The sequence below is a fragment of the Megalopta genalis genome, chromosome 2 (genome assembly GCF_051020955.1).
Source record: "Megalopta genalis isolate 19385.01 chromosome 2, iyMegGena1_principal, whole genome shotgun sequence".
Lineage (NCBI taxonomy): Eukaryota > Metazoa > Arthropoda > Insecta > Hymenoptera > Halictidae > Megalopta > Megalopta genalis.
This window is the reverse complement of record NC_135014.1, coordinates 26210163-26233653: the sequence shown is the minus strand read 5'-3', so window position 1 is coordinate 26233653 and position 23491 is coordinate 26210163. Positions and strand designations below refer to the sequence as shown.

General features: G+C 38.0%; 1 protein-coding gene and 1 long non-coding RNA gene across 4 annotated transcripts; one reads left to right on the top strand and one right to left on the bottom strand.

Annotated features, from left to right (window-relative positions):
* Positions 1-3: 3 nt before the first annotated feature.
* On the bottom strand, positions 4-21110 carry LOC117229874 (uncharacterized). Of its 3 annotated transcripts, XM_076518901.1 has the most exons (7): positions 20953-21110; positions 12231-12387; positions 9636-9736; positions 4021-4100; positions 2811-3095; positions 1684-1797; positions 4-1448 (listed from the first exon to the last, which is right to left on the bottom strand). In XM_076518901.1, exons 2-7 carry the CDS (start codon positions 12353-12355, stop codon positions 1167-1169), a joined length of 987 nt encoding a protein of 328 aa, XP_076375016.1. In that variant the 5' UTR covers positions 12356-12387; positions 20953-21110; the 3' UTR covers positions 4-1166. The 3 variants fall into 3 exon arrangements, with proteins under 3 accessions (XP_076375016.1, XP_076375017.1, XP_033342639.2); XM_076518902.1 differs by lacking the exons at positions 12231-12387; positions 20953-21110 and adding an exon at positions 11371-11527; XM_033486748.2 differs by lacking the exons at positions 9636-9736; positions 12231-12387; positions 20953-21110 and adding an exon at positions 7381-7561.
* On the top strand, positions 3102-8607 carry LOC143258828 (uncharacterized). Its single transcript, XR_013032720.1, has 3 exons — positions 3102-3631; positions 3695-3890; positions 7255-8607. It is a non-coding gene; the product is annotated as an uncharacterized LOC143258828 (long non-coding RNA).
* Positions 21111-23491: the final 2381 nt, after the last annotated feature.

Sequence of the window (23491 nt, the reverse complement as noted above, 5' to 3'; positions counted from 1 at the left end):
TAGTTTTTAAATTTGTAAGTATCCTTTATTTATACACATCAATATGTTACATTTAAAAAAATGTTCTGTTAGTCATTTTATGAACAGTTGTCGAATCGTTTTACAAAACTTATTTCGGTACAATTTTTCGTAATTTTTATTCGATTTTCGTTATTCGTTTAATAGTTTTTGCTTGCACAGTCGTAATATTTCGTTAAAATTCGTATTTATATTTTATTCCACTCTTCCACGAGATAACTTTCTTTTTTTGCCACAATGCTATGTTCATCGTTAAATTCAAAACAAGTGCACGATAACAGTTTGTAATGCTACATTACTGATTAGCGTTCGATAAAAAGCAATCATTTGATCAGTCTCAGTATATACAAGTTATTGTTGAAATTCGAAATTCGAACAGAAAACACTCTAAGAACCTTAAAAATTATATCTCGTGAAAGTATAAAGCTAATTTTGGACAAAGAACTGAAAGAGCAAGAACACGTACCCTGTAATCCATGTGTAGTCCTAAGTCCTATACATATAAGAATAATCCTAATTAAAAGATATTTAAATATATTATATATATAAATATATATATAATGTTAGTCGGTCATTCGTTTGGTTCTTTTTCTATTTTTTTAATGTACAAATTTCGAAATCCAACGAGAACAGTCCTGAGTGATTTTGTATTGAATATTATACACATATGTGATGAGAGAAAAATATTCGTATAGCAAAAGTATGAAAATTGTAATATGGATACATTTTAAATGTGGATAAACTTTAAACAAGGTGGAAAAAATTCATTTCGTGTGAAAGATCTTGAAATTTTTGATGATATTAATAAAAGACTACGAGATTAAAAGTAAATAACATTTTTGACAAAAATAGGAATAAAACAAATATTCTGAATATTTCATCTATGATAATTATGAAATTTAATGTATTCGTTTCTTCTATAGTTTACAATGTCATCAACGTGTTGAGTATCTGTGTTTGGTACAGATGATATAGATCCTTTCAATTTTACACGTTTACCATACAAAATCTTCATACTTCACCACAATTAAAATTTTAATTAATTTCTGCATACGTTTAAATTCTGATTCAAAGATTCCAGATATTCATTACAAAGTGTCAGTCTCAGGACATTTAGAAGGAAGTAAATAATCTTCAAGCAAGATTCGCTAATGCTGCTGGTAGGAAGGGGTGAAATATTGAGTGCCTGGTGGAGCTCGGTAACCAGGGTACGTGCTGTTCAAGGCATGTTGAGCAAAGAAACCGCTGTAATCCTTATGTACTCTGCGAGGTCTGACTGCAGGTCCTTTCGCCAAATCCATCCTGGCTTTGTTTTCAGCTTCTGTTTGAGCTTTCACCGATGGTGGTGGCCACTTTAGGTCTCCTCTCATGTTTCCACTAACTGGAGCCTTTGTTGCGGCAGGTTGTGCTTGGTAAACTGGGGCTGGTGCCTGATAGAATCATTTAAGCAAAACAAATATATTAACATTAACTCTTGCAACAACATTTATTATTCTTATCGCTAGTCTATTATTATTTCTATTCTATTCTATATTATAATATATATTCTATTTATATTCTATCTATTCTAGTCTTTTATTACAAGAAGTTGTAGAGTTTAAAGAAAGAACACGTGTTATAAATATATGAGAAATTGACGATACACATGTAACATGTGAGTCAGACCTGCGAGATTGGAGGCTCCGGACGAAGTATGATTGTGGATGGTGGTGCTTCGAACGCAACAGGGGTTGGATTTTGTGATTGTCGTTGCGACGAGTAAAAATCTTGTGGTTGTTGCTGTAATCAACAATACGATTAAGTGCATTTTTTAATTACGATATAATTCCCAAGTTTGAAAAGAAAAAGATATTTCGAGGTCTTCGTAATACACAGCCGTTGACTACACACTCGTTCCGGGACAGAGGAGGGAGGAACACAGAAAAAAATTTGAAAATGAAATCATTTCTTGTTATCGAAGTGATCGATACCTGTCGAAGTGATCCACCTGTCGATTGAATTTTTCAAAATATAGAGTAAACCATAAGTAATGTCATTCTTTTTAATAAATGAATTCCCTTCGCGTTTTTTTTTTCATTATTTTTAATACGTATTAGATAATTTTCTAGAATATTTGATCGATTTGAAACAACGCGTCTCTGTTATTACAGCAATGATCGAAGTAAGAATGAAGCAAAGCAAACAATCAAAAGTATTCAAAGAGATTGTCGCGTTTACTCTTACTCTTATCAGCGGATCATTATACAACGGTTTGATGAAGAAGCAACGGAAAATGAAGCGATTATTTTACACTAATAGTTGACATGCTACAAACACATATGTAGATTAGATTTCATCGTATAAGACATTTTGGCAACGAGTTCTAAAGGGACATTACTTATGGATTAAACTCTGTATACGCATAGGTGTCGATTTCAATAGTAGTCCAATCATTTTCTTAGATGAATCTACCCCTTGAAAAACAATGTTACGAGCAGCTCGTTTGACACACCCATTAAGTTCATGCATCTTATTTTTGGTAATATCCTAAATAAAGCTTTCCTCGTTCGTTTGATTCGTCAATTTCGAAATTTATTAGACAATGCTGCTGCAAGATGACGATCTTTTCTTGTAAACAATCGTGTACCTTTATTTATTGTAATCTACTACTTTTTGGAAATAATTATGAAAATATTTAGGTGGCCTCGCGCTTGAGCGTTCCACCCTCTATATAGAGGGTGGAATTATACATGTTTGCAGGCGTGTAACACGCGCAGCAATTTGAGTTCGACACCTATGCTTTCGCGACTTACCTGCGGTCGTTGATTTTGCTGTTGTTGACTAGACCAGGAGACCGGATGGATCGGCTGCTGCAATATCGGGGACGTCGCAGGAGGCGTTACAGGGGCCCAACCCTTCGGCAGAAGTTGCTGTTGGAAGTGTGAAGGCTGTCGCAGAGTTCCACCAGGACTAACCGGTGACGGGGACGATGGGACGGCACTCCGCGTCGACGAACGAGCGATCGTCGACGGTGGTTGAGGTGACGAACCTGACGAGGGACTGCTCTGGTACGAGGCGAACTCACCGATTCCACGGGTCTTTTTATGGGAAAACAGAGGGCTTTGTATAGGAAATATGCTGCATCGAACGATCAACTTGATGTATTTTCAATTCGTTCAAGTTTCATCATTCTTTCGTATTCCTTTTGAATTGTCGATCGTGTCTTCTTCTTTAGGGGAATCAGACTCGGTATATCCGCCTCGATAGCGACAGTGGTGTAGTCAACCGCATTTGTCAAGCGTTACAATTATTATTTGTTCGTTTTGGAAATCCGATACATCGATCTCCAAAAGCATGAATGAATTTTTATACAGCAGTAAACAGTATTACAGCAGGCACGTGAAAAAAAAAGGACATTCATTCGCAACACGAAAACGACGAGATGAACAGAAAAAAAGGGATATCATTGTCACTAGTATAAATCTATGACGGCGAAGGTACGAACAAACAGCAATACGACAACTATCAAACTCACATAAATAGAAAAGTCGCGTTTGTACAAAAGTGAAGGATTACTATATCGATTTTAAATATCGAACTGTGTGCATCTTGATCGCATACGTTTCAGCAACAGGTAATCGAGAACTCGACACTTTTTCATTTTGTGTGTAATTTTAACGAATTCGTATTTTTCCAGACGATTTTTCAAGATGGTGTCGAGCTTACGATATTCATTTTTGCTGTTCGATATTCATTTTTTTGATAAAACGACATTGTCCGTAAAATGCATGCAGATAAATATGCAGTTTTCGAAAATTTGTATTCGAATCATTTCGGAAGTTAGAAGGAAGATGCTCAAACTTGGCTACACTGTTTTCGAAAGACCGAACAAGGTAAGTTTTGGATTAACTGTAGAAATTACTGATAGCGCGAATCCACTGGAATATCATAATTATCCTGAATATTGTTCAAACACTTGATAAGTATCTGGTTCGATTCTGCTAAACGACATAAAGAATTTACCTTCGCCTGTACTGGTCCTTGTTCCACAAACTCGTAATCCTGTTCTTCGGGCGGTGGTGGCCAAGCTACTCGTTTAAGAGCTGCGAACAATTTAAATAATTCATAAATCACCGCGTTTCAACAACGAGACACAAATTTGATCAAACGGAATAATTAAATAAATTCCAATAAATGGAATTTTTATCGGGTGTCTGTAGGGTCAGCGATATACACGGTTAAATACATTGTAAATAAATTATTTATTTACGACGAAGCTAAACGGTTGATCAATTATCAGATATAAAACGCAAGCGTATCGAACCAAACGTGTGAACGATATAACAATCTTTTCAACATTTGTCAACGATTGCTTAACGCAACGTTCTTACGAGCAGACAGTCGTTGTTAATCGATTATTATGTTTATATACATAGAATTATGTATTATATACGTTAGAATGTTAAATACAGTCGATAAGTGGCATCGAGGAATGTACAACGAAATATTCTCGTATTATTTTCCGCGAGAAAGATCGTTGCTCGGGACATTTAAAAAATCTAGTTTATACTGGAATCCGTTGAAATTTCAAACGTGAAAGTAACGTATCCGGCCGAGATTTACGTATTTCTATTTTTTTTTTAAATAACATGTCACTCCTACGCGGCTTGTAACGTATTACACATATGTATATATAAGCTAGAGCGGAACAGAAATTGCACGGTGCGAGCCACTCGATGACTCGATCGAAATAAACGTGCCACGCGAATTTTTAGATCCCGACGTATCGTACGAATATTGTTTCTTTTTTCCTTTTTTTAAACTTCGGACTCAAATGTTTTTTTTTATCGCATCGATTTCGGCGACAATTCTTTGCTCATTTCTCGACAACTAAAAGCATTCTGCAGTCACATAATTACACAAAATAAATGTTAAACAAATAAAAGAAGACGACACTGTTTACATCGATAGCTTTGAATGTTATAAAAAAAGGGAAATTTTGCGTACGCGGATGTTAACCCTTTGCACTCGAGTGGCGACTCTGAGGCACCATTACGTTCCAAGATAATTTTTATATCATAAAAGTCTAGATGCAAAAAATTGTTAAAAGTCTAATTGTCGTATGAGTCGCGATTATAAGTCGTATGAGTCGCGAGACTATAAACTTCATATGCATAAAATGCACTCTGTCATATAAAATGGAAATACCATAAGTCGGAAAAATTAATTTAAACTCACAGTTAAAATTGCTACGAGTGCAAAGGGTTAAATGTTGATTCGTACCAAAAATGAATCGCGTTTAATACTTAATTATTAATTGTTACTTTCGAGTATTCTCACGAATTATGAATTAACAATCGAACGCGATATTGGATTATTTGTCACGATTACAAATATATAAGACGCTTCGACCACGCGGTATCCTTATCGAGATGACTTTTATTATCGTGCACGAAACGACGTTAGTGAACGATAAATCTCGCTTGAAATTTCTTGCTCGAAAGAACATGATTTCACGGGCAAAAAGACAAGTTCGAAGAGCGAGATATAAATCAAAAAATATCGTTCGCGAGTCAGCTGTTTCGTTGCTGTCGGCCGTGTCGCGTATTTGCGTCGGCTTAGTTGGCCGCGAGTTCCGAAGATCGGGTTACGTTTTCCCGTGTTTAATAGAAAGAAACGTGGAAAAGTGTGGTTATTGCGTCAATAAAACGAATTATTATTCACTCCGGTACACCGCAGGCGTGCCGCCGGCCAAGTTTATATTTACGCGTTTATTGCCGAAGAATTCGGTTGATTTCGGCGCGACCTCGCTGTATTCTTAGATTCTTTGGTTTTTCGAGCCTCGAATATTGGATATCAACGCGGAGAGAGAGAGAGAGAGAGAGAGAGAGAGAGAGAGACAACAAAAATATGGTTTTCGAAATAGAATAGAACTTGTTGGTTGTTGTTAAATGGTCGACCGAGTACCTATTCGATACGTCGGCGTCGACCACCGACTCGATTCGAATTTAACGTTTATGCGTTTATGCGAAATTGGGCCGACCATCCTGAAAAAATATTGCTTTTCGAGCCGATACTTACGCGGAAATATACGAACGGGTCGATATTTTATTCCACGAGATATGTTTGCGTTCAAAATATAGAAACTGGTAAATACAATTCGGTTCGATGAATTCGAATTGGAAAAATATTCAATTTTTTATAGAAAAATATATGGAGAACCGAAAAATTTATTAAAACGGAAGACGATTGATAAGAATCTGAAACATGTGCAAATCTTGAAGGATTTGTTGTTTCTTTTCTAGAGAAATGTAGAACAAAAATATGTAGGAATCGACGAGTTGACCGAAGAACAGTTTTTCAAAACTTTCCTAAAAATATTTACGTTTAGTTGTGGAACATGAATCATGTATACGAACACGATACAATTGGCTAACTGACAGATGAATACGTCCTACGACCACCTTGGCTTCGCACTCGCTTCTCTAGATGCTGCTGCAAACTTACCAACTAAATTCTTAAAGAAATAAGTTCAACCTCGAGCTAATATAATTTTCATTTGTTAATATATTATATCATATTGGATCAATATTTTTTTTAAAAATTCATTCGAACCAATACTTACGATGAAAGCATTTCGATAGCTAATTACAAGATGTTATTGCAGCGATCTTTTATCAGGATAATTATCGCGTAAAGAGAAATCTCTGGTATTTCATACGTTGGAGTATGAATTTAATTTGTATCGTTTAAAATTTCTACGTTGTGGTAGATCGTTCGACGATTTAATTTTTATTATGTTAAGCACAGTTGTTAATTTTCTGTGGTATTTCATACATTGGAATATGAATTTAATTTATATCGTTTAAAATTTCTACGTTGTGGTAGATCGTTTAACGATTTAATGTTTATCATGTTAAACACAGTTGTTAATTATTTTTCGTAACAACACGGGGCGTGAAAAAGTTTGCCAGGGCAAACAAAATATTCTTTTTCGTTCGCAGAATCAACGGAAAATCGTGTGTTGCCGAGAGAAAAAAGGATGAGAGCCACTTGGCTGCAACTTCAAATAATAAAAGTCACCCAGAAAATCTGCAACTGAAATTATTTATTTCTGCAATTTAAGTACAAAACGTCTTCTTACGTCGGTCCGATACAAAGCGAAAAAATGGTTTTTTTCTTCTGCACATTTAATTAATGTTACACGCACACAGTTATCGTATATATATAATGTCACTCGTTATTTATTATCGACAGACACGGTGGAAGAAAATCTTCGAAAATCCCACCGTTCGTACCGGATTGTTCTCGATTTAATTACGCGTGCGGAACGATCGTCAAAAATTCTGTCGCTCGTCGACTCGATTTATCGGGCGAACGTACCATGGATTTCACATGACTTTGTAAAAGACGGCACTCGGTTACGGCGAGGATGACGACGACGACGACGACGACGAAGAAGAAGAAGAAGAAGAAGAAGGTATCGACTTTGCCAAAACGGACACTGGCCAACAACTAACGCTACCCCGAAGTCACTTGCACTTTTCATTATCGCAGGAACGACCTGGCTACCGATTTTAGAGCTTCCTTGGTTGCTGTCCAAAAAGTGGGGAATGATAGCGATAGGTAGGGAGACGATTCGGATAATCCCCCTTTTATGTACATGCAGGAACAGAAAATGGTTTTCATTATGGTTTCACGGTTTCGAAGTCGAACTTGTTCTTTTTTTTTCTTCGTTATTCGCCGAGCCTGCACTTCTGAATTTAACGCAATTTTCACCGATCTTCAGAGCGAGAGAGAGAGAGAGAGAGAGAGAGAGAGAGAGAGAGAGAGCAGCACAACCAAATGGTCGTCGATTTTGCAAAAATATTTTTTATGAATCTGAGGCAAAAATAAGCAGACTCGTATTTTGCAGTTTCTCGTCAGTACCGAAGATATTTTATATTTCATCCCCCTGCAAGATTTCTTGATAGAAACGTGTTGCAATAGCTATGGTAGACGATAAAGCGATAGATTCTCAAATCTCTTTATCGATGGTTTAAATCCCTGTTTAAACATACAGGGTGTCCCATAATTATGTTAACACCCAGAAAGGGGTGATTCCATCGCAAGATGGCACCTTTCTCTCTCTCTTACTAGCGCTACCCTACTGTCGCAGCTATCGGTAGCTTGCAGGTAAACTTTTAATTTTTCTACAAGAATTAAAGCGTGAAAAATACAAACACAAATAGCAAAAGCAACGTGGACAAAAGTGCATGGAACAAACGGAGCAAGCTGTAAAGCTGCAAGCATGAAATAACGATTAAACTCGACCGAATTTAACCCTAGAATGACACTGTTGCATCGACGCTTCAAAAAGACTTTAACAAACATCGGATATCGAAGGAAATAAAGCACGATTAATTTTTGGCTCGCATCATCGAAGCTGATTAAACGTAAGAAATGGTTTAACCGGTCATCTACAAACGCGAAATCGGTATTTCGTATTACCAGAAATTGCCAAATCTTTGGAAAATGTACTTTAAAGTATGGTAAGTAAGAAGTTTTGTAAAATTTAATTATGTAGAGTTGGATACGAATACGCGATTAATAAATTTTTCCCTCTTTTTACATCGCTTCGAATTCAGCGATCTCAGAGATGTGTGATGCAATACACGTAACAGCGATACGGTGTCATCCTAAGATCGATACGAGCGTTAGACAATTACACGTCTCGTGCAAGCGAAGTTGTTAGCGTTCACCTCTTGGTCGATAGCGCAAACCAGCTTTTCTGAAAGCGGTGTTAGTCTTCCTCGCTTTAGGCTAGCAGTTCGCAGCATGTGAGATTCGCCTCTTGTTAGTCTTCGCAGCTTCTGATTAGTCTCCGTTCGCGGAATCCGTGTATCCGCTTGCTAACTATGCAACATCCCCGAGAGCGCGGTTTCTCGCTAATAAAGCGCAATCGGTCGGCGCACCTATTAATTAACATGCTGAAAAGATCCGTCGAGGCCATTAATGTTGTACAAATTTTCTGCGCTTGCGAATTGTTTCTGTATTGTCTGCGAGACGTCTGTTCGACAAGCCCGATTTTGACTCGCGGCCAAATCTTTCTCGAGCAAGGGTGATAATGTTTCCCTGCTAAATCGAGAATTATTTGCTACAATGATCGCCGTGCGACTCGCGCCACGTAAAAAATTCAACGGCCGATCTCGCGTTTTTCTCGTAGTACTTTTTTTAAAGAGATCTTTACCGCTTTTTACAGATCTTACTTTTAGAATTAGTTTTAAAATTAGTTTTAAAATTAATTCGATAATTTCAAATCCCACCCCTAAACGTGTTCAAACGATAATTTTGCAAATAACTCTCTACATTATATTCTTCGCCGTGTAAAAAATATTCCTACAACGATGCGATATTCAAGAATACAACGTCGATATTCGTTTTAAACAAAACTCTTCCTTCGCGAACATATAATTCTTGGAGTTAAATAAAAAAATATTATAACGCCCAAGAAGAATTTCACAATTATCACAGATAATTCTTTCAAATAATTCGTACCATAAGATTTCGCGTCGATCGAAATGATATTTGAATTGTGCCCAGGTTCGTATGTTGTCAGGGAGAAAGAAATTAGTAACACTCGGTATAATAGTACTCACTTGGTTGGCCATTTCGTTGCCTGGCTTCCTCCTCCTCGAGCATCCGTAGAACCGCGCTGTTCTGCAAGTTAGCCGGTTTGGCTAACTGATTGAAGTCGATCCTAGAAAATTCACCGAATCCGTCACTCTTTTTTCTATCGTACAGCCCTTCGTTATCGGTATTGTACGCAGAGGGGGAAGATCGATTAAAATTTGTAACCGCGCAGGCATCGAACCCTTTCGCGAAATCCGCTGTTTCGTTAATTTTCTGTTCTCGTCGTTGTCGATGCGAAACACGCGTTTCCTTATAGTTTCGAGCTACAGTAATCTCTCCCTAATCGACGCTCAGATTGTCCACCAAAATGAACAGTTTGGGAAGAGAAGATACGATTATTAGAGCGTTTGTAGCTCGTTTTTTTATAGTCGTTGACAATTCGTAACTATAAAAACAAACCGCAAGGCTCGAACGATCGTATCTCCTCTTCCCAAATTGTCCATTTTTGTGAACAATCTGAGCGTCAGTTAGGGAGACATTACTGTACTTAACGGTTACGTGCGACAGAGATGAGACAGCGGCGAAACGCCGATGCCAAAATATCGGTATGTATAAGCACGGTGAGCGAGCGTTAAAGCATTCGAACGATTTATGGCATACACAAAGAACCGCAACTATTATAACGCGTGCAAGTGTTGGTTCATTTCTGTTTTTGTTCGATCGCGTTTAAAACGGCTCTACGTTGCACGGTACCAATTTTCCTCGGCTCGATGGAACGTTCGCGAAATTTGTGGACGTGCAGCGAACTTTCGAGGATATCCTATTTCGTCGAATATGCACAAATCCCTGCAAATCCCTGGTCTCAAATATTTTGCAGCAAAACTATAAACTTTAACAATTCCGAATCTTGTTGGATTACGTTCTCAGGCTGATTGCATCGTATATCTTCTGAGAAATCGCCGACAATAGCTCATTATACGATGGAAAGTAGAACTATCCTCACCGACGAAAGTTAAGAAACTTTTTACATTTCGTTTACATTTGAGTAAAATTTGACGCGTTAACAAATATATATATTTAATCCAAAGTACATGCTATAGCGAAGCATATAATAAATACTGTTTCGTTCAGCGCACTCGATAGATAGAAAGAAATACAAAGAGTATACAAAAATATAGAAAATTAAGTAATTATTAAAAAGTAAAATTAACATCTTCGTTGACACGATGCAGCGATCCGCGTAACATGTTTCTTAACTTTTTTCAGTACGGTTCAAGATTAATGTCACAGAATTTGCAATCAATTTTCCTTCTACCAATTAGTTCACACTTTTTAGTTTCTCCAAGTTAAACGAAGCTGACTTTCGAACGGTCACAGGCGACATCACCACAAATACTTTAATTTTTTAGCATTTCGAACAGCCCCGACGAGGTTGAACCAAAACCACCCCTATCTATCACTCGCGAGACACTTCGACGACAATATTAATTAAAGGTTGTTTAATGCGAACTACTTGAAAGCGTAGGCGGGTAATCGAGCCGCGTATTCTTTATAAGATAGAACGAAACACGGTGTGCAGCGATCGCTCGCGTCCCGTTGTTAGGAACCGTTGGAAATTTGTTTAGCGACGACTGGGTGCAGCGTTGGACAATAGGCGCGTTTGTTTACACGGTTTATCCAACAGCTCGCCGAGCAAAAACGAGAAGCAAAGCGACGAAACGGGGGACGAAGCCGCGTGAAATCGTGAATTCGGTTAATCACCTGGTCTGGGTGAGCATTTCGGCGAAGGGCGGAAGAGAACGCGAGAGAAAGGAAGCAAGTCCTGCGACACGCAAGGGAAACCTGCCGGTGAACCACGCAACCCCGAGGCCACCAAACGCGAAACTAAGTCAAGTACGATAGCGTTCGCGGGCTTTGCGCAACGGCCAGCCTCCGAGCGGGGTTTATTTCTAACCCGTGTGATTCGGCCCTCTGAAAATAACAGCCGACTCGCCCAATGACGACTAGATCGCTGATTCATCAACCTGCAACCGGTCAGCATCTCTGCTCGACCAACGGGAATCGATACGAGCACGTCGAGAAACGACCCGTGCAGAGAGCGGATCGACGCAAGGTGGCCAATTACGCCCCTAATTCGCGCTCGGATCGCGCACAATAGTGGACAATTCGTGGAGAGGAGACACGATTGCTCGAGCCTCGCTGCTCGTTTTTATTGTTACCGATCGTCGACAACCTGTAATCTCTATTCACTGTTCTATGAAAATCTACTATAATTTAAATTTCCATGAAAACCTATCTTATTATGCGAACGCTTAATAACAATTCGTTGTTGTTACGGATTTATTGTAATTAACATTTTATTGAAATCTAAATTTCTATCAAAGATCTACTATAAAAATCTGCTGCACTTCTATTGAAATTTCTATTAAGAATCTTTCTTAACAAATTCACGTGCTCTTTATTCTGTTTTATAAATCGTCGTGTCATAAATAAAAGCTTAGAGGAAAATAAGTTTTTACGAGTATACAGTGTCTTAAAGAACTGACGTGAAGAATTTTTATTTTGTAGAATTTTGTAGAATATTGTAGAATATTGTAGAATATTGTAGAAAATTTGCTTACCCGACCGCACCGTTGGACAAAACTTGCGTCTGCCTGTCCAATGTTTCCTGTATCGTTTGTGGCGAGTAAAGATTGATAGGCGAGTTGAACTGCTTGTTCACCAACATTGTCCTTTGCGTGGACATATTTGCCGTTCTGTCGGGTCAGTTCTCAGGCACTGGAATATAACAGAAAATGCAACGGTCAGAGAAATCATAATATATTCAAAAAGCCGCGCGTTTCAACGTGTTCTACGCTACTCGAAGCAACGCGCTTCGACTAATGATTCCGAAACCGATAGAAACAGCGATATATGCAAGCGTAAACAAATCTTTATAATTTTGCATCGGAAATTCCAAAATTAGATGTATTTTGCGTATACTTGTTTCGGTAAACTCGGTAAATTCTCCCCAATTTTTCCTTCAGCTTGTGAACGAAAATGGACACTGTGGGAAGAGAAGCTGAAGGAAAATCCGGGAGAATTTACCGTATTGGATTTCTAAACATTTAATTGCTACGTGAACGAAAAGACGCGAGCAAAAGTAATTAAAAATTTAACATTTCAAAGTCGATCGTGGTTGCTTCGTTGCTTTTCTTTTGTAATATCTCTTAACGTTTCCCCTCCCCTAAAGAATAAAGCACGAAAATATTTCCTTTCCTCGTCGGTAGGTCGATCTCGGTGTGAATCATGCCGAGACGTACATTTCATTAAATAGGCGGGGACAGACAGAGATTTTGGCAGCTTCGAATCCGCGATCGTCTCGATACTATCGCAAAGGGTATCGCGGTATCCTTCGAGAAATTGGGTCGACTCGGCGTAAACAAATAAGGTATTAGTATAATTACCCTTTGGCAACCGAACACGATCCGGTGCAAGTCGTTCGACTAATCGAACATTAATTCAACGTCGTTGATCGTTAATCCCGAGACCGCAACAAATCTTTCGTCTTTGACTTTCAGAGCATTGCCAAAAACTAATTGTTAGTTGCATGTTGCTGCATCGTGTTCCGACTAACTCGAGAATAGATCGGAAAACCGATCGGAACAGAACATTGTGGATAGCCAATCGTGTTGTAAAATAGACGCTTTCGTTGTTTATTTTTTGAAATAACGATATTGACCGATAAGTATCGTAGATACATATATATATATTTAATATGCATATAAATATATATATATTTCTAATATACATATAAATATATATATATATTTCTAATATACATATAAATAAACAAATAAATATATATATACCTAAATATATAATCGGTCTTCTCACAAATGTCGCAGATATTATTCGCAGAGAAGTAATAGTATATAAGTAATAAATTTTACTGGTTTCGCAGCTCCGGTCTGAACAAAAGCGTAAAAAATATGAAGCGAAGAAAAATCGATTTCCGATCTTATGTAAGTTACATCGAAGGCGAACACTGTTTTTTAAGCAGCATGTCTTATCTGACGGTGTGACTCACGGGTGGCCATTCCGTCGTCGTTATTTAAGAAAACTTAACGTACACATGAATTATCGAAGGCCATTCTTATTGGAGGTAATAGCTAATTCAACCATAAGTCTATCGGCTGTCGCAAGACTGCCGATGCTTCGGCATTTATGGCATCTGCAGACTTCAGAATACGGGGATACCACAAATGCATAAAATCCGCAGTCCGTTAAAAAATTGCTCGCGTAAATACTCACGGACATTTTCACAATTCTAACAACTAATATTCTTAAAGAAAAAAAATTAGAAACGAGTCGTTTGGGCCCGACTGGTAATTCCAGCGTTAAACCTTCGAGAGGATAACGAAGATGCGAGAGAGAATAGCGTTTTCCGTTGGAACGAGCCTCGTTAGAGACGCTCCATTGTCCTGTCCTCTTTATACCCGAGCATATTTCTTGGCACGGATTTCGGAAGAACGATGCGAAACGGTCGAGTGACCGGCTCGGATTCGTATATCGAATAACCAAACATTCATAAACGATCCTGAAACATCATCGGCACGATGATTCGTAACCCACTTCCCCGACTTGTTTGTTCTTCGTCGCTGCTGTACAGCATCCGATCTATTTCGTGAATCATCGTTGATCACGGCACTGTCTGCGTGTACGTAGACAAGATCATGCATCTCCGATCCCTTTTATATCGGCCTCCGAGTGGGAAATACTTGGTCGAACTATTTCTGCCCGCGATACAGCGACGGAAATATCTAAACCAGAAGTCCCTACGTAAATATGTAAACCATTATTATAAACCTATTTTATAATATAATATACAGTATATATTATATTATTATATATATTATATTATATTATATTATATTATATATTTATTTAATAATATTTATATATTATAAAATATTATATTGGCACATATTTATACTGAAAAATTTGTCAACGTGTGCACACTTTCCCTACATTTATAATTCGTACAATGTCCGCGCAACCCTTCGTATTTCTTATTCTCTCTAACGAACAAAGCTCGAAAGAAAGTTGTCCTAACAACGTCGAAGGCATAAGCAAATTCCCAAACACCGAGCGCACGTTTAAAAAAAAAAAAGAAAGAAGAAAAGAAACCTCGACCGAAAGTTGCAACTAATTGAACGAAAGTGCAACACGAACTGCCTTTTTCTGCCGTCGACATCCGATAGAAAGTAGAAGCGGAAATTGTAACGCTTCGATCTCGCGGCGATTCGCGAATCTTTCGTATCGGCGACATCGCGAATTTTTCTCGAGCTGGCACACGTGCCTCGAGAATTTCCAAACGATCCCTGTAATACGAGCGCCGTCCAAATACCGATGAAACTTGGAATAGATTTATCCGCGTTACATAAATGCGGGACGATCGCTCGAAAAACACGGATCTCCACCGGTTCGTATCTCCGCGAGGCCGATCATCGCCGCGAATCTTTCGAAAGGCTTGGCCGGGTTTCCGGGAACCGTCGAATCCACGATCCCGCTGTAATCTAATACGACCTAGAAGTACGATGGTTCCTCGGGTCATGAGGTAGAAGGGGAGAAGATGTAGAAGATTTTGCGGACGATGTAGGTATATTCGGAGGAATTTCGTAGCGAAAATAACCGCGGTAGACTACCGGTGGTGGCTGCAGGGACGCGTCAGATAGAATCCGAAAGTTTCATAAGATAGCCGCGCGCCGCTTCGCGCCTTCGTTTTTCGATTCTTCCACGTTTCCGGTCGACGTCCACCAGGGGGTTGGATTAACAGTTACAAAACTCTCGTAACTGTGGCGAATTGATCGCGGATCATCACGCGAGATACGTATACGGCAAATTCTTCCCGATTTTCCTTCAGCTTGGAAGCAAAAATGAAGAATTTGGGAAGAGGAGGATACGATTACAGTAATTGTCTCCCTAATTCACGCTCGGATTGTCCACAAAAATGGACAATTTGGGAAGAGGAGAGCCTTGCGACTTGTTTTTATAGTTACCGATTGTCAACGATTATAAAAACATGCTGCAAAGCCGGAATAATCGTATCTCCTCTTCCCAAATTGTCCATTTTTCTTCACAATCTAAGCGTCAGTTAGGGAGACATTACTGTATTCGTGCCTCGCGCGGTTCATTTTTACAGTTACAGTAATGTCTCTCTAATTGACGCCCAAAAATGCGCACAAAAATGGACAATTTCGGAAGAGGAGATACGATTATTCGAGCCTTGCAGTTTATTTTTATAGTTATAAATTGTCCACAATTATAATCGAATATAATAATACGAATAATCGTATCTCCTCTTTCCAAATTATCCATTTTAGTGGACAAGTCAGTAAGGGAGACATTACTGTATACCGTTTTATACCGTATATTGTTTATCGAATATTTAGAAGTTGATAAATAAACGTGCGACTCGTAATCCGGTTTAATATAACGGATGACTCTGCAACAACACGGTCGAAAATATTTGGCTACATTTTGTATCGCGACCGGCCTCCTCGAGCATCCGTTAATATCACGTATTGTCGTCACCCGACTCGAAATAATAATGCTGCTGGATGATGTAGTTTTGTTTGCCACGCGCGACGTATAATCGAATATAAATTACTGCACGGTTCTCTTTCCGACCAAGTCGAATTCAGAAGCATTGCGAATGGACGTTTCCGCATTCCAAACAATATACGTATATATATACACACACACCTGTATATATGTATATAATAATGTACGTATGCTTCTGCTTGCAGCAATATTCCTCCGCTTATTTTATATGAATCTTCTCCTTTCCTAACTGTCGAATTATGTAATTGAATTTGTAAAATTCTATAAAATCGTTGCGAGAAAGCAAATGGTATCGGTAAAAATAAATAGCGACGCTTAGATACCGAGCTAACCGGTATAAATATTATTCCAAGTACATATATTATTTTATTGTACTAATTTATACTTATTATTCCAATGAAAAAAAAGTTTATACTATTTTTTACTATAATAATGAATTTTTCAATTGAACTCGCCCAACGCTTACACGCTTTGAAAAAAAATAGTTGCACAACCAAAGATTCTCGATTATTATTCATGACGTTTCATTTGTGTTGCATTTTAACACCTTCAATAGCGTATATAAAATTCTCGCAGTATTCGAAACAGGAAAATGGATGAATTTCAAGTATAGCAAGCGCAAAAACTGAAGTTGTTGGCTAATTTAATGTTGCAACGGTGCGTTCTCGACCAGAAGTACGTGCTTACGAAACGTTGTTAACCCTCGCTCGATCGATATCAAGTGCATTCGGTGCTGCACCGATTACTAACAATACTTAATTCGCGATAATAATATTTGTTTCCCTGTTTCTAACAGGGAACGTCTACAATTGCGATCGAATGAAATTTCAACGTTCGTTTCTTATTTAGAGAGAAATGTAACTGAAAATTTCGCTATAGATTATATACCGACTTGACGTGTCGGTAAGATTAACCGTTCTTAGAGGTATAATTAGAGTAATATAGTTCGTAGAGTAATATAATTTTTTAGGAGATTCTCTGTTAATAATCGTCTATTTACGTTTTGCGCTATAATTCGACCAACTATGTTTTATTTTATTATTACTTGTTCCTTCAGCCTCGCAACCAAGAATTGCCTCCACTCGTCCGCCTGTTTCCATTTATTTATTTTATTCGACAATTACTCCATCAGTCTTATCTATCGTATACTTTTTTTTATTCTTTGATTTATCCTCTATCGTTCCTTTTTTCTTTTTCATTGTAGACTTTCCCAGCCAATTTATATCAATTTCTCGTAACTGTGTTTCATTTATCGAGTTGTTGCAAAAGCAATTTCGGTCTTTTCTGCAAGCTATCCCTTTGGAGTGCAAGTTTTTTTCAGTTAAGGGACGTAACGTGGGGGTTAAAAACTGCTGCTTTAAAGATCGTTTTCTTTTTCTTCGAATCAAATACACCCTCTTGCAAGCAATAAATAAAGAACTATCGCCTTGTGTTTTCTTGTTTTCGTCCGTTTAATTATCTAATACTGCGAGAAACAGATCGCACTTTTAGTATGGCTCATAATTTATAATGACTCATAAATGACCCGGAGTCGGCACTTCGCGTCAATCCTGCTTTACATTCAGAATTTTAGTGCGCAAAATATTAGCACTTAACCATAACTTGAAAGAGAACTTGTTCGGGGAACATCGACGAAACATTCGAGTACGTTTACGATGGCTAAAAGTTATTTATCCTTTTCTTTACCTTTACTTATCCTTTCGTTTACCCTTTAAATAAATAATTCGAACGGAGAATATAAATTGTGTAAAGAACACGCGTGTAAATGCAGTACGAAAATTAATTAAATATGAAACTACCGCGCATGCTTTCGAACGCGACTAATTATAACGCTAACGCGTCCGTTCATTGTCGGCCGTATCTACTTGCAATTAGCACTGACGACAGCGACGATAATACGGTATTATCTGATTCGCATTGACCTTACCATTTTCTTGCTACAATAAACCGTATGTTAAGTACCGATAAAAACTGGCCATGCTACAGCATTTTAAACAATGCAGATCTTGGCGCAAACTAAACAACGTACGAAACACCGCTCCATTTTTCTGCACGATCCGAGCGTCGATTGGGGAGAATTTACTGTACATAAAAATATTAGAATCCATATACAGTAATGTCTCCCTAATTGACGCTCAGATTGTGCAGAAAAATGGACAATTTGGGAAAAGGAAATACGATTATTCGAGCCTTGCAGTTCGAGCGATTATCAGCAATTATAAAAACGAGCCGCGAGCCTCGAATAATTGCATCTCCTCTTCCCAAATTGTCCATTTTTTTTTACACAATTTAGGCGACAATTAGGGAGACATTATCATATTGGTATTTCTCAATTGTTTCGATCGAACATCGGGCATTCGGTATCGGTTCTAAACAAATAAATTTCGATAAAAACGGATAATTAGTGCTAGTGCTATTAATGCTTAATTATCACTAGATATGAATTAGATCTTTAGCAGTCACGACTTACTGTATACGGAATTATAATATAAGGGCTATAATTCTATATTATACTTATTCAAGCATAATATTTAAATACTTTATTCTTTGTTCCTCGCTGATGCAATACATCCGTGAAATATCTATATTTATATTTATATTCTATATTTATATAATATAGAATAATATTATTATAGAATAATAATATTTATAGAATATAGATATTCTATATTATCTATTATATATCTATTAGATATTCTATAATATCTATATTTATATTCTATTTAAATATTGAAAATACAACGAAAATTAAAGATATGACAACGTCGAGAACTCGGTAGTGGTTTAACCATGGCGCGGGTAACTACCCTAACATTGCTAATGCCGTAGTCGATAATGGTTTCGGTGGACAGTTACCAACGACCGCTTCGAGAACCAATCGTAACTGGATGTACAATCGTTGATACATCCGGAGGATTTCGTAATCCCGTATTACCAACGGTTTTCTTTCGGCAGAAGTAGCGAGCTCGGGGAAAAGGGGAGAAAGCCTGCTGTTCTCGAGAAAATAAAGCGTAACGCGGAAAGAAAATAAATCTCGGACGGTCCGATTCTCGCGGGACGTCGGCGTGTGCACGAGGGATCAAAAAGTTTTCGTACCGCGATACCGCGGTGCCACCCCCTTCCCCCTTAACGGGACACGTTTTCGCAGCTGTTCTCCGTTTTCTTTCTTTTTATGTCACGGCTTTCGTACACCACTTTATATTTATGCACTATAATCTCCGCGCAACCTATGCCTCGGTGAGCGAACGCGCGCGAAGCGGTTGAGATATATACACGACACACGGTATGTGTATCGTACGGCAACTGTTCTTCCAGATTTTTCACGGAACACTACTGTTATTTTTCGTTCGCGGTTTCAGGCTTTATTGGAATTATGCCACACGGAATGCAAAGCTGTTTGCCGAAGCTACGGCAAAGGAAAGAGCCGAACGTGGCTCGTTATCTCCCCAAGACCAACATAAATATTTGCATACTCTTCAGCCTCTGTGATAACCGCGCTTAGGCGAAGCTTGTACAAAGCGATATACATACCGGCTAATTAATAAAAATATGCGAGATTCTGGTCTATCGATCAGGCGCGAGAAAATCTTTGCGATCGAATCGAAGGAGCCGAGTAGAACGTTTCGACGCGTCGAAAGTGATCGATTCATTCGCTTGTCCAGAAATAAGATATTTAAAAAATGTCGTTGTACAGGTACTATCATTATATATGGATTAACGAAGCTTTGGTTAATTATAAAAACTTGAACGGACGATGACAAGTTTTTACACTTTTTTTGTTGAACAATTGAACGGGTAGTAACAAGCGTTCATTTTTGTTTTTATCGAGACTTCGAATGGACAGAAACGAAATTTTATTTTTTAAACAGATTTGTTCGAGAGAGAACAGCGATTAATTTCGTTTCGTCACCGATGTCAGGTAAAATCATCTGATTCATCATCGAAAATGTTAACAGCCACTTTGAAATGTCATCACCTTGAAATTTATATTAGCATGCGCGCGTACCTTTTCTCTCTCTCTCTCTCTCTCTCTCTCTCTCTCTCTCTCTCCCTCTCTCGCCCTCTCTCTCTCCACCTTACTAAACTATCCTTTTCGAAAATATCTAGTAAAACAATCGTAACGCGAGCAAGGTGAACAGCAAAATTGTGCTAAACAATTTGCGCTAATTATTTATGCTGGCACGTCCGCGCCGGTTATAATCGATAGAACTCCTTGCCATTCCAAAATATATGAAACACAAAAAGACAACAAGATGCTGAAAATGTAAGAATATTTTTCTTGCGTGCACGACATTAACGATCTCGTTCGGCATGCTTCGAAACTGTTCATAAAATTAATACTAAAAACATAGTCCTGTCTTTCAAAAAAAAAAAATACAATAATTTCAGTAAAGCGACTCGGCTGAAACAACCTAGATTTCTCGATCGCAGCTTGGAAGAAGATGACGTCGAGACAATGCTCCCCTAATTTCACTTTGAACGATCAACGAATTCGACGCGACAACGATGATTCGTCTAGCGCTTCTTGGGAACTGTTCTGGTAAAAAAAAGAAGAAGAGAACGGTGTCCATAAGAAAATGAATCGTCTCGTGGTCGACGCGCGCGAGCGTTGAACACTTGGGAATAGTTTTGTATCGGTTTTGTAACGCGTGTCATCATCCCCCGAGGTGCTCGACGGAGATGGTCGGAGGCGCGTGCAGCGTTGAAACAAGACGAACACAAAGCACGAACACCTACCTTCGCGTTCGAACGCAAGGCACGCGGGTTTCTCGGGTGGCGAAACACACTGGACTCGGAAAAGCGAAAGCACCGGAGTAACCGGCAAGAGAGAAGCACCCCCTCCCAATCGGAAGAGCCGTCGAATCGCTCTCCTTTCCTCGTAGCTCAGTTATTTTTGATCCCCACCCCTCGCCAATCTCAACATCCGACAGCTTTCCTGGCAAATGTGGGAAATTCGTTTTGCGCTTCCTGAAATTCTCTTTTGGACAATCGTTGACCACCCTCCAACCGACCGCGCGCTCTGCTTGACCGTGACGCCAGAATAATTCCCGTCCCGTTTCGCGGCACGCTAACACCACCAGAATTTATAGAAACGCTCGTTACAATTTGGCCACGACCGCGAACACCTGAACGCCGCCGAACTTACATAATTTTTCCTTATTTTATTCGATTGTTTCGTCGTCCACGTACGAAGACGGAACGTGGAACTCGAACCGTGCTGGCACCGTATGCACGTGCTTCGGTTTATTGCGCAGAAAGAATATAATTAACTTATATTATTATATATATTATATTAATATTATAATAATTACATTATTATAATATAAGTATATATATACTTATATTATTATATACTATAGAAAACATATAATATATATAATATATATAATAATAATATAAAAAACTACAGAATGTAAATGTCGCGGAAAAATTGTTCGCGCATCGATGGCTGGCCTCGAAACTAACAGAGAATTATTCGCGAGCATTCTGGTCTAACGATGTTCATAATCGACGACATTTTATGTAATCCATCGTATCCTCTTACGAAATACGAGACAAAATATATCGTCGTTGGGGAGATATACGATCGGTCAAAAAAACCTCCGAAGGCGCTTTGAAACAGAATAACCCTTTTTTAAGATTGGTTCGGTACGACTTGAACTTTTTTCGTGGTGTTAGCAGGAAGAAGCTATTCGGTGCCAGTTGCATTAATATTCTTTCAACATCGGTTTGATTTTCTCGCGGTTAAATACGATATATCGTGTATTGTATATCAATATTAACGTTGATACCGAACGTGTTAATGTTGGTCGCACAGGGGTTAATCGAGTCACGATTCTCTGCTTTATCAATCATTGATACACTACTCGGCAAACAAACTGAACTGTACTTGCCGGGAGGAAATTTACGACTATACTGCTATGTGCTTTCTGCAATGTTAACTGTCATCGAATAAATGCATATTGTCGATAACAAACTTACCGGAGCAAAGATTTTTACGCGTTAAACATCCATATATGTGCACAGATTTTGAGAACGATCGCGCTTCTCGCTAAAAATATGTGCAATAAATAAATAGGATTTCAGGAATTGTCGACGTAGAATTTTTATTATTCCAGCAAATTGTGTAGCAGAGAATTGTCGATGTAGAATTTCTATTACTCTATCCAGAAAATTACTTGACAAAATATGTACATAGGATTTTTATGGTACCAGCAACTTACTTAGCAGAACGAAATATCATACTTAAATCACAAGGTTGAGCGTTTGATATCTATTACTTCCCTGGCGGCGGTATATTTAGGAAATTTCAAATTCTGAGATGCAGACTAGACAATAGCGTGTTTCTAAATCGAGCGGAACCCCCTGCACCTGAGTTAATATGTGTACGCGTATAATAAATTATTGTAGAATAAGTTATTCAATTGTGTAATAAACAGTCTTATGTTTAAAGTCATTTGTTGAAATTGGAATCATGAAAATTCTTTCCATATGTTCTTGTTTTAATATTACATGTATTAATTATTATAATGATTATTATAATGAAACTTTCTATATGAAAGTGAAGTCGAAATAAGCACCGATTTAGTCTAAACCTAACTCGGACCTGACCAAGACCTAACGCAAATTGAATTATTTACCTACGTACATTTAACTAAGACCTGATCCCGAACTAACTTAAAATCGACTTACGCCTAAAACAGTTATGGTCCAAATTTACGTTTAATTTAATATAAACGTAACAGTTTTGGCGCACTTTTATCTTAGATCCAATTTTCCTCTAATTTAAATACATTCTCAGTGTTAAGTATGTTCAATATTTAGTGTATTACGTACATTCTTTTTACTAAATTGCATTTAGTGCAACTTTTTTTCTTGCAAAATTTCTATACAAAATTTCTATATATATACATTGTAATGCATGTACTACATAAATATACACTGCACTACGCACACAAAACTTTTTTAAGATACGCAGTCAATTTTTGTATTTATCAGTACTTATCGTGCAATAAATAAAGTTGCAAGTGAAATATGTATCGATAATTTTTAAAATATTATCTAAGTTTCAAATGTAGCCGATTATCTATTTAATAATCACGTATAATATACTCAAATTTTGTTAGAATAAATAAAAACAGAGATCGAGAGAGAGAGAGAGAGAGAGAGAGAGAGAGAGAAACTAAAAGATAACGTTTAAGTATCGAATACGTTCACAATATGCAGTATCTTATCGAAAGAGTAATAAGTAGTACGTACCAAAATTATGTTGTCG

Coding starts and splice junctions, on each gene's coding strand:
- LOC117229874 (XM_076518901.1), bottom strand. CDS start 12,355: ATGTCCACGCAAAGGACAATGTTGGTGAACAAGCAGTTCAACTCGCCT. Junction 1,798..2,810: donor AGCAAAATCAACGACCGCAG/GTAAGTCGCGAA, acceptor TGTTGATTACAG/CAACAACCACAAGATTTTTA. Junction 1,449..1,683: donor CGGAGCCTCCAATCTCGCAG/GTCTGACTCACA, acceptor TGATTCTATCAG/GCACCAGCCCCAGTTTACCA.